Source organism: Melanostigma gelatinosum, assembly GCF_949748355.1.
Source record: "Melanostigma gelatinosum genome assembly, chromosome: 16".
NCBI lineage: Eukaryota > Metazoa > Chordata > Actinopteri > Perciformes > Zoarcidae > Melanostigma > Melanostigma gelatinosum.
In genome coordinates, this window is record NC_136649.1 from 13,554,431 (window position 1) to 13,566,552 (window position 12,122).

General features: G+C 39.9%; 3 protein-coding genes across 3 annotated transcripts; all 3 read right to left on the reverse strand.

Annotated features, from left to right (window-relative positions):
- Positions 1-809: 809 nt before the first annotated feature.
- Positions 810-4,693, reverse strand: LOC306790178 (B2 bradykinin receptor-like). The gene is made up of 2 exons (XM_079286314.1): positions 4,607-4,693; positions 810-2,672 (listed from the first exon to the last, which is right to left on the reverse strand). Exons 1-2 carry the CDS (start codon positions 4,624-4,626, stop codon positions 1,622-1,624), a joined length of 1,071 nt encoding a protein of 356 aa, XP_079142440.1. The 5' UTR covers positions 4,627-4,693; the 3' UTR covers positions 810-1,621.
- Positions 4,694-6,160: 1,467 nt separating this feature from the next.
- bdkrb1 (bradykinin receptor B1) lies at positions 6,161-7,270 on the reverse strand (the record flags this gene model as incomplete). The annotated part of the gene is made up of 1 exon (XM_079286246.1): positions 6,161-7,270. The coding sequence occupies one exon, from the start codon at positions 7,268-7,270 to the stop codon at positions 6,161-6,163; it is 1,110 nt and encodes a 369-aa protein (XP_079142372.1).
- A 2,951-nt stretch (positions 7,271-10,221) lies between these two features.
- Positions 10,222-11,241, reverse strand: LOC306790034 (B2 bradykinin receptor-like; the record flags this gene model as incomplete). Its single annotated transcript, XM_079286134.1, has 1 exon — positions 10,222-11,241. One exon carries the CDS (start codon positions 11,239-11,241, stop codon positions 10,222-10,224), a length of 1,020 nt encoding a protein of 339 aa, XP_079142260.1.
- Positions 11,242-12,122: the final 881 nt, after the last annotated feature.

Sequence of the window (12,122 nt, forward strand, 5' to 3'; positions counted from 1 at the left end):
AATTCAGCCGCCAACAGTTCAATTGGATATTTAGATGTGCAACGCTTGTGTTGGGTTATTTAGTGTCACGGTTGGGCTTTGCCTTCTGTGTGTGTGTGGGTGTGTCTCCTGATCGTGCTCATTCTCTTCACCTGTGCCCAATCACCTGCCCCTGGCTTTTCCCTCTGCTAACCCCACTCATTTCAACTCACCTGCCTGCAGTCTTCTCATCACCCCACACACATTTATACTCTTCTGCTTTCCCTGTTCCGATTAACACATAAGCATAGAAAACAAAAACTGCTCCTTAATGTTATGTAGTATTGTTACTGCCATCTTGTATTGTTCCTTACATCTTGCAAAATAGATTTTAATCTCAATGGGACTACCTGGTTAAATAAAGGTTTAAAAATAATTTAAATTTTTTCATTCAAACGTATTGTTCGGTTCGCCATGCGTACCGAACCGTGAGCCTCGTACCGAACGGTTCAATACGAATACGCGTATTGTTACACCCCTAAAAGATACATATCCCTACCTGAAGGCCACTGTAGTGCTCTGACACGCTTGGAAAGGGATGGGTGAGCGGAGGGGTATTTAGTTGGTTGCAATCTGCAACACACCGCTAGATGCCACCATATCTTACACACTGTTCCTTTTAACTTGGAGACAGCAATGTTATCGTAACCAAGAAAAAACATCTACAAAAATAAGAACAGACATGTAATATTCCGATATCATACTTGAATATTTGTGTCACATTGAAGAGCAAAACAAATGAAAGCATGTTTTTTTTTTACTGTGGTGAAAGTTTATTCATAGGTCAGCATAAGATTAAGACTTTGCATGCGTATTTGCCACTCCAGGTGCAACATTACCTTGATGATGCAAATAGTTTCACAATTGTAGCACAGAGTTTGTTCCATTAACAGTGATGTTTGTTCAAGCTTTAAAGAAACACCAACGTGACTGAGAAAGTCACTACTCGTCACACTACGGTGACTTTGAATAGTAAAGAAATCGAACAAAGCAACAAACTACATGCATGCAAATGTATGCACAGTGTGTAGGTGGCCATTCTCTTATGTTTGCCTTCTGGAGTCAAAGAAAGGATGCATTAGTTCCAGCATCAGAAACAGACGGGGAAATACATGGTTATAAATGATGGCAGGGTTTGTTTTTGGATGTTTGACATTCAAATATTACAAGACAGTTAGAGAAACACCATACAGTACAGAGAAACAGATTCACACACACATCTTGAGACATGCGCATAGACGAGAAAGGAAATAAATAACTATTAAGGTGTCGTATTAAGACTTTAAACCATTGCTGTTACACACAGACACAGTCTGTTTCCTGCACTTGTGCATTAGTCCATTATCATGATGTGCGGCCATTACTTCTGCAATTAAAAAAATCTTGTAGTGCTGTTCAATTATGGAGCAGTGTTACTATTGTATTAGGTCTGAAAGCATTTCTAAAGAAATAGTTATAGGGCATAAATTGAGTCACGTGTTGTCATCGAACACTTGTACATCACAGCATGTTGAGAGCAAACAATCAAACAACTAACAGTTTCATTATGTGAAATTGCAAAATAAACGAAACACCCTAGCTTCTCAAAAAGAAATCCTGCAGATCAGCTGGGGACTACCTCAGTTTGTACACTTCTCAACATTGTTGAGCGTGTGGAGGTGCTGAGGGTCGTTGTTCTGTTGATGCTCCACTGCTTGAAGAGTTCCCTAACTTTTTTGCGGAAGTTCTTTCCTACAATAACGTAGAGGATGGGGTTAAGAACACTGTTGAAGAAGGCAAAATACAGGAAGATATTTGCGCATTTATATACGATAGTGGTGATGGTACAGTCTGTCAGGACGTTAGCCTCTACAAGCAATAAGACTATCTTAACCAGGTGGAATGGTACCCAGCAGATCATAAACGCCAGGAGGACCGCCAGCACCAGAGTGGTGGCCTTCTTCTCCGTCTTCTTGGTGTTTAACCCAACAACTAACCTGTTATTCAGTGCTCGAATAATCCTGAAAGTGCAGAAGGAAATAATGGAAATGGGGATGATGAAGCCGAACGTCGTCAGCATCAGAGTAAACAGACAGTTTTCAGTGATTCCGTAATTCAAATAGCATACATTAGAGTTTGAGTAGGCGAAATATTTCACTTCCCTGTAGACAAGCATGGGGACACTCAGGAACAATCCGAAACACCAGACCAGCAGACAGCCCAGTTTGGCATATTTTGGCCTACGCATTCCCTCAAAGGACAGCGGGTGCACCACTGCCACATAGCGATCTATGCTAATCAGAACGAGGAAGTAGATGCTGCAGTAGGCGTTCGTGTTGATGGAGAGGGTGACCAGTCGGCACATGGAATTACCAAAGGTCCAGTTGAATTTGTTGGCTACGTACTCAGCCCAGAAGGGCAAGAAAACCGTTAGGAGGAGGTCAGCAGCGACCATGTTGCTCAGGTAGATCTCAGCTGTGGTGCAGGCCTTCTTATGAAGGCAGAAAACCATCAGTACAAACGCATTTAACACAATTCCCAGCACAGTGATGAGCAGGATATACACTTGCAGCACAGTGAAGTGCCATTCCTTCAATTCTGCTGCAGGACACGTCGCGTTATTTGTGTTGTTTTGTTCTCCATTCATAACCGCAGGGCTGAAGTTAGCAGGGACACTGTGGAGAGTCAGAAAAAAAGGCAATTTGAAGGTAACTTTGTGACATTTTCTTCAACATTTTGTCCTTATCATTATGTGGAATCCTGGGAAACACTGAAGTGCTGAGAAATATTGAGTTAATGCTTTGAAATATTAAATACTGTGAAATAGTTGTTTGCCCATTTTAATGTAGTTCCCAGAGAAGGTGATTGTGGATAAAAAAAAAGGTGGCAACTTTTAGGCTCAATACGTGTCAGTTTTACAATGATGTTATCTGACACAACAGTCTGGTAAGACGGCTAAGGTTCAATGAGTTCTCGTAAAGCTCTTAAAATAAAGTATACGATTGTATGATAGATGGATAGAGATACATCTATCCATCTATATGTGGATCTAAAGCAACCCCACACCTGTTGATTGGCACTACCTGAGATGCACAAAATACAAAAGATTCATTAAAACTGATAAAAATGTAGATGTTTTTGCCAATAACCTCTTCCTGTTTACAATTTGTATAAGCTAATTTGCAAGTAGTTCATCAAATTAATAATTATTCACTCTTCTGTCCCTTATGAGCTGTAAAAAATCCTTTCGAACATTTTGGATGTTTGAAGGATTAATTCATTATTTTGTGAGGTAATGCTCAGCTAAATAATGCAGAAGGCAGGATGTTTGCAGACGTGAGACACTAACAGGATTACCATTGTGCCGCAAATCATTTTTAGAATTGGAACGATTAGAATTTGTAGCAGGATCATTTTGAAAAGGCTTTCTGAATGAAAAAGCTGACAAATAGTCTGAACTTAAAGGTTCCCCCAAACACTTAAAGTAAGGTACTGGTTAAAGTAAGACATAACGGAATGAAATCTAAACATGATTATGTGGCATAAACTACTATTGCATTTTTGCACATAAGCCATAAACATGCAATTTTGACTGATATTATTTTTTTGTATAGTATTCACATATGAAGTACTGTATAGATAATAATATTTTCATGGATTTTTATGTGTGCAAAACACAAACAAACGTTTAACAGTTTCTACATTATCTTTTCAAAAGTTGAAAAGCAGTTGTAGGATATTTGTATTTGTTAAACAGCAACGTCTTCCCCGACTTGTGTGCCTATGGTTGAACTCTTTCCTGTGTATTACTATCAGATCCTGTATCTACGTAAACTTTGCAATAGCATTGTAGAAATACTGTGTTACAAGTCATGCATTAACATTTTTACTGAAGTAAAAGTAATGTATTACTATCAAAATATACTTGAAGCATTACAGTATGGCTCATTTCAGAATAATGCAAGTAATATTATTGGATTGTATTTATTGTTGCATTCATTTGCACATCGCATTTCAAATTAAGTTGATTTTAAATGACTATCTGGGTAGCTTGTGAATTTCCCACAACTATCAATAAAGTTGTATCTCACTTTACATGGTCATCAATTTGCCGATTATATTTTGTACATTATTTTTGAATATGCAAAGTATGAAGAGTAGAAGTATAAATTAGCAGGAAGTGGATATAGTACAAGTACCTCGAAACTGTACTTAAGGTAAAATACCTTGTAACTTTCCACCACTGATTATTATTTCGGACAACTTAAAGGATTCAATTTCTTTAACTCTTCTTTCATATCAGAATTGAACAAACGGCACAACAGTTTTAAATACTTGTCATAGTGATTTGACTAACTATCTAAACCTTAGGACTGAATCTCATTGACATCTAATACTAAACGTGTTGAGGTACATTTACATGTCGGAACTACAACTTGGATTTGTATCATTTAAACAGGCTGTGCCCTGTCATGTCTAGATTAAACTGTTTTCTGTTTGACTTTGTATCATGTAGATGAATACATAAAAAGAGTCTGTATACTGTCATTCACGGGCAATGTTATAAAGCACATAGCAAAGTAATATAAAAGCCAGAAAAAGATTATACCTTGTTGGCAGATGAGCCATTCTTCCTGAGGAATTCCAGATGAAGAATTTCCAGGCACGCTCCACTGCTCCAGTACCTCCTACTATTCTCTCAGTCTCTGACTGACTCTCTTAAAGGAGAAAGGAAGCTGATATAAAATCATGTCTCCTCCTCCATTCTGTCCCGCTTCTATTTTTTTTATCCCATTTTCGAGTAGCATTGTATACACAGCCTGTCTGTATACACAGTCTGTCTGTTTGCAGTAAAGTTTGTCTCTATCTAAGTCAACATTTTTATGTTATCTCAGATTTTTTAGCAATACATTTAAAGGTGCTAAATTTGAAATCTATTGCCTCCACGCGGCTCTCATCATTGAGACAACTGAGCTGTTGGCTCGCAGCTGACGGTGCAAACATAGCTAACAGTGCAAACAAGTGTAAACGTGCTGACAAAGGTAATAGTGTTAACCTGGGAGATGCTACACTTCTGTGACGACGTTGTCGGTGGGGCAATGTTTGAGCGCAGTGAGAGTTGACCGAGGCACTGAGTCAAAATCAAGAGGAAAATGTCAGTGTCATGCCAAAAAGAAAGGTAGGTGGGGCTGAAATGAATCTGTGATGAAAAAACAGCAATATTAACACAAATTATACAACTGGAGAACTCACTGTATGGAGACATCCTTAGTGTATTCCTGAGTGAAAAAACACACTGATTTTTTCATCTGAACAGAGCAAGTGCAGCACAAAATGTACAGCCTTTTTCCTTCTGCAAAATATACTTTTGCAAACACACTCAGAGAATGTGGAATGAGGCATAGCAAGCTCGGGGGAATAGGATAATTACAATGCATGGGCATAAACGAGATTAAAACAAGGCCCCGCAGTAATTACCTGTAATTGTTCATGTTATTCGATTTTGATAATTAGGCTGCTGGAAATGGACGTCAACTTGGAACACACAACAGACCAAATAGCTGACGGATCCTGAGTTACACATGAATAGCTCAGAGTTGTATGTATTTTCATTTATTTTTTAAACTGCTAAATGTCAAACTTCATCTTTTTACTTAGATGTTAGTGAAAAAACTAAGAATTTTTAATAATACAGTATGGAAACTTAAAAAAACATGCTTGGACAAGCACCACAAATGTGAAAGTTATGATTTAACAGTAAAATTGTTACTGAAATATATGTTTTGATTTACAAGTCAAGATATACCGTACAATGGGAATTATGAATGTAATTCTACAAAGTACAAGGGTGGCCATTCTCTCCTGTTAGCTTGCATAGTATGAACTGCTTGGTGGAGTCAGTTCAATTAAACAGATTCAGATACATACTGCATATCTGCAGAGCAAAACATAAGCTTCTTTATGGAGACTGTGAAAATAAAATCTGCTTCCATTGCTTCAAAAGACTACAGCCATTATCTCTGGTTGTGCAATAAACATCCTCTGATGGTGCTGTTACACAATATAACAGCATTATTATTGCGTTAACTCTTGAGACTCATATCCTGTATATTGCATTGCTTTTTCCATAAGCAGCAACTGAAGTGGTGGATGTCATGAAGAGTCACATCAGATCCTTTGCATTAAAAATGACCACAGCCTTAATTTGCTCTGTTCTGTTAATGTAAGTGGACACAACAGAGCGTTGATATGTGGTCATATCTGATCCTCTGCGATGATGTCGAGTCCTCATGTAGATGGCGCTAACTTTCCTCCTGAAGTACTGCCCTGAGAAGACATACAGCAATGGGTTCAGGGCACTGTTGAGAAAGGCCAGATACACTGAAACCTGGCCTCCTATGTCGAGAGTGTGGAACCACAGGTTCTCGTCCAGCGCTTGGACATCACAGAGTGTGTCGAGGAACGTTAAGACCTGGAAGGGACCCCAACACAGTAAGAATAGTAGAGTCACAGCATACAGCAGCGCTGTGGCCTTTGTGCCATTAGTGTCATGAAAAGCAACACTCTCCCTCCTCTGAACTAACCCCTTGATTATGTTTCCACTGCTGAAAATAATAACCAGAACAGGAAGTAAAAAGCCCACCACATTCATCAGAATCTGATGGGCCAATTTCCAAGAGCTGTCATGATTATAATCCAGTATACAGGACATTGTCTCAAACTCCTTGATGAACTTCACCTTTCTGTGAACCATTGTTGGCATGCTCAGTATGGCCGCTAATATCCATGTGATGGAGCAGATCACCTTGGCATAGAGTGTCCGTCTCAGCGACCTGGCCTTCATGGTCTTCACAAGAGCCAGGTAGCGGTCGACGCTAATCATGACCAGGGTGTAGATGCTGGTGTAGAAATTGATGATGATGATGGAGTTGACCAGTTTGCATAAGGCATCTCCGTACGGCCAGTTAAAGTCATTGAGGATGTTCATCGCCCAGAAGGGGAGGCCACACAGGAGAATAAAGTCAGCAAGCGCCAGGTTGCTCAAGTAGATCTCCGCTACTGTCAGTCGATCCTTGTGAGCGAAGAACACGGCCAGGACAAAGCTGTTAAAGAGAAGGCCTGACAGGGATAAGGTGAAGATGTACGGGGGAACGATAGAGTGGATTAGTTCCCATTCTGCAGGGATCGGAGACTCTGATGGACCGGATGGCAGGGACACACTGCTGTTTTCAGACCACAGTGTTGCCACAGATACAAGCGTCATTGGGTCCATGGGCTAGGAAACAAAATAATTACAAATAAGTCATCGGTAAAATCCTATTATCGCATTTAAAACACATGGTGGCATGTTACTAACGCATAAGAGATAATAAACACATATTAGGTTTCTAATTTCCAGTTTACACACAATAAAATGAATAAAAAATGTTGTACAATGATATGAAATGATGACGGTTGAACATGTTTATTCACAAATTGAGAGCATATCTATGATTGAAGGATTGCCTCAACATGGGGACGGCTGAGCCGGTGGCCGGCAGCTAACGGTGCAAATAGCGCTAATAACAGTGCAAACAATAGCAACAGTGATGACAGAGCTAGCTGCATTTACTTGAGAGGGAACTGGAGGGTGGGTCCTGGGTTGGGACGACATTATCTGTGGTAACCCACTGTATGAGCGTAGTGCAGAGACTCACGCACTAATATGCACATGACTTGATGGGCTATGTAAACAAAGCAGAGCGAAGCGCGGATTACAACTCACACAGAGGTAGTGTGAGTTGATTCTCTGCTCACGAGGACTCCACCATATCTATACATATCAAATAGTTGTTTGCTGCTATATTAAGGCACTGAATTTAGAATTTATCACCTTTAACGAGTTGATTAATTTCCTTTTAGTTTAACCAGGTTTAAAATATTTGACAAAATAAGATCCAATTTTTCTGTGTAGCACTTGTTAGTACTTTGACGGTCAAAACAAAAAATAGGATGGAAAAGTGAAAAGTTCTTACCGTTTCATGAAAATGTTCCTCCTATGGTCAAAATGATGACACGTCTGGAACAGGGCTCATGTGTACACTGAGCTCCTGGTAAGGGTACACAGCAAGTCAGAGGAGAGATCTGCTCCGGGTGTTTTTGTATATAGTTGCATTCTTCCACACCCTTCGCCAAGAAGTTCAATGTATCAACTTGTTTATGAGAGAGTCAAAATTCGGTCGGTGCACATATTGTGAAACTGCAGTGCACAAAATGTGTTGGAGAGAGTGTTCAACTTAACCAGCAATACTGCAGACTTAAGAAAATATCAAAGATAGCGTTGCTTTGTCATCACTAATTATGTATTTAAAAAAATAATTATTGAATTACTTGAAAAGTAGAATCATCACTCATGTGATTCTGATTCTGTTTTCATGCAATCATTACAATATTCCTTAAAGACAAAGGGAAGATTATGTGCAGTTCATTGAAATGTGGTACCCATCTGTTTTAACTAATAAATATGGTTATTGCCTTTTCATACAGTGTCATTTTGTTGTTGAAAAATAAGTAATTAATGATTTTCTTTTAAATTTCTGAACATTTCACTGTTTATCTACAGTTATTACATGTTTCCTGAAAACGGATTCATCCATATAACGAGTTATGGTAAATGGACTTGCATTTGTAGTATGCCTGTGTACCTATGTGTCATCCGATCCTAATCTAGTCTAACTTCCATGCCAACTCAAGCTCATAAAATGGTAACAATAACAAACTTGATGGCGCTTAAACACATTTTTTTCATCAGTACGCAGTGAAGTGTTATCTGAAAATCACTATGAGCTGCAGCATCCCTTTTATGGTCAAAAACTCAAAATGATAACAGCCCACTTGAATTTTGCAGTCTCATATTAAGACATTCTGAAAGGGAATCTCAATCATTGTCATTGAAGCAACAATCATTTCTTCTCAAAACAAAGACTCTGCTTCTAATAGTAATAGATAATACTTTATTTAAAACAAAAAACACGTACATTGTTGAATTATCTGGAAAGAAATCATCTTTTGTAAAGCCCTAGTGGACATTTCGTCTTCTGGAATTAAAAAATGCTTTGTGGTTGATACATGGATGACTTCATTTGTTAGGATATTGATAGTGCATAAGCAAAAGTTATATTTCACTCTCCACATAGAGTGACAGCATAACACACAAACATGATGGAGTCCTTATCTGCTCAAGTAGACAAACTCAAACTTCTTAGAAAAACAACTCCTTCCTGATAGTTGCAATAGAAACCGAAAGCAAAGCCTCAGATTAAACTTTGTCAAAACAGCCAATGGCTTTGTTCAGCAAGCACAACAAAAGTGGAAAAGTTCTGAACGAAAACTACTGTTACAATACAATAATTATAATCACATCAAGTTCAAAATTGACAAACGCAGTACAGTACAATGGCAAATGTTGGACAATGTTAGTTCTGGAGGTTGTTTATCAAAAACTGTTTTTTGTTTTTTATACAGAGTGATGCTTTAGAGATGCTCATAGGTGAATGTTGATATTTAGCCTGCAGACATGAAAGTGGTATGAACTTTCTGATCTAACTCTTGTCAAGAAAGCAAATAAGTGTATTTCCCAAAATGTTAAACTACTCCTTTAAGTGGCATTAGGGTTAAATGTATGGTTGGCAATATTCTTCAAAAACACGTTTGCAATATTGATTCAAATTCTCATTCGATCTCAAAAGCAAGGAATAAATAAAATGCTTTGGAAAAAAAAGAAAAAGAAAATCTGGTATTTGTGACTGCAGCAGGATTTAAATAAACAAATTGCTCGTAACCGAAGTCTCCCACAAGCTGCTAGATTGGCTGCCGTGAGTACTGACAATGGCCATGTTCGTTGATAGCATTCATTATTCAATTTTTACCTTCACAATGATAATTTTGGGAGTGGCTTTGGAAGGAGGCCTGAAGGGACGGGATGTCAGTGTTGCGACTTGGCAACTTTCTTGCAAGATTTAACAATGTTTGAACCTTGGGCGGCCAGCTTCTCTTCATTGGAAAAGAGTTGGCAACACTGGGCTGGGTTTTTCAGTTAGATCATTTTAAAATCTAAAATACTCTTGCTAGTTTTTCAAGATACCAATACTAGCTTTAATAAGTAATTGTATGATGTGACTTACCATCAGTTATATAAACTGATTTCTTTGCCAGCTGTTTTTTTGTGTGTTGTTGATTTTGATTTTAGTACTCCGTTTCTTTAGTTGAGTTGAGATTGGCATTCGAATGACCGGACTTCCTCCACTGCCTTTTTCTCCTGCACAGCACTAGTGTAAACACTTCCCTTGCCCTCTGCTTAAAGTGCTTCCCCACAATCACATACAGGAAAGGATTCAACGAGCTGTTACTATAGCCAAGGTAAGTAGCCAACTGGTTTCCAATGTCCAAGACGTAAGCCCACGTACATCCAGTGATGACTTCGTAATGATCCAAAGTGTCCAAGAAGATGAGAACCTGGTAGGGCAGCCAGCAGAGAATGAACACAGCCAGAACAACAAGAACGAGGTACGCCGCCTTTCTTTCTACACTGCCTCTGCTGCCTTTCCTCAACTTCTGGCTGCTGTGAAGGACTTTAGTGATGTGATAACTACAGAAGGACACAATGGGAACAGGGATAAGGAAGCCTACTGTGCTGACAGTCATGTTGTAGCGCAGTCTCCAGCCTCCATGGGGATACGCTAGGTAGCATGCCTCAATGCCAAGGTCCGGGAAGAACTGAACGGAGCGGAAGAGGATAGCAGGGAAGCTGAGCAAGACCCCAGCAATCCAGATACTGAAGCAAATCCCACGCGCCCAGAAGGCCCGTCTCTTCCTCCCCTGGGTTAGAGGTCTAGTGAGGACCAGGTATCTGTCCATGCTCACAAGCGTAAGAAACAGCACACTGCAATAATAATTCATCCCAATGACAATGTTGATAAGCTGGCACATGGCCTCCCCAAACCTCCAGTGGAACTTGTTGACAATGGTTGCCACCCAGAACGGGAGGCAGGAAACCATGAGGAGATCAGCTGCTGCCAGGTTGCTCAGGTAGATGTCGGCCACAGAGCTGCGCCGCTTCTGGAGACAGAACACACATAGCACACAGGAGTTGCCGATCACTCCAAGAAGGCAGATGATGGACATGTAGGCAGGCTGCATGGTGTAAACCCAGTCCCATGCATCTGTGTGGTTGCAGACGAGCTCAGCTCTTGCGGCACTCTCCATCAGTAATGTGGATCACTGTGAAAGCTGTTGCAGAGGTTGTGTTCAAAACGAATACATATAGCAGTGAAACCTTTTAACTGTGTAAATACAGGTTTATTGTCTGTCTTTATACATTCACATCCTGGTTTGAGTTCCAAAGTGAGAAGGATAATTGATTCAATGGAGTGTTTGGGACTTAATGGGGGTTTATCAGTCAGAGCACACAGCACGCACATGCCGTCGTCAAAGTGGCGAGTCTTAGCAACTGTGTGGAGCATGTCTGTGATTTAAAAGAACCCAGGCCACACTTTCAAACAAATTCAAACAGTCTGATTACATACACACACAATGAGAACTGTAGTCCGACTGAAATGTCTAAATTTCCTTATGCTTTTTGTGCCAGCTTCACAAGGTGACACACTGTCACGTCCATGGTACACTACTGACAGGAGTACGTTACCAAACTGTTTTGCATTCATATGTCCCCCGCCCTTCCACGCACACACATGGTGATGTTTTTATTCCTCTGAGAAAGTGGAATTTAGCGAGCTAGACCGACTACCACGATCCTGACAGGCAGACACAAATACATGGAACAAGGTCAAACTGTGTATTTTTGGCATGCATTTTACCCTTTGAGGCAACTTTGTCTGCCTGCATGCTTTTTTGTTCCACAACAATTTCCAGCTCTGGCAATGGTGGTAAAGCCTGACTCCTAACACAGATTTCCTGTTTGGCACAACATGCCTTCATTTTGGATACTAATAAGGGTGTACCCTTGGCCACAGCCCACAATAAGTCAACATTGGGCCATCAAATTGTGGAGTGGGGAGAAATGTAAAATGAGTCAACTGATGTGCGCACAGCCAACAAAAAGGAGCATGTTTGTGTGTCACCACTGG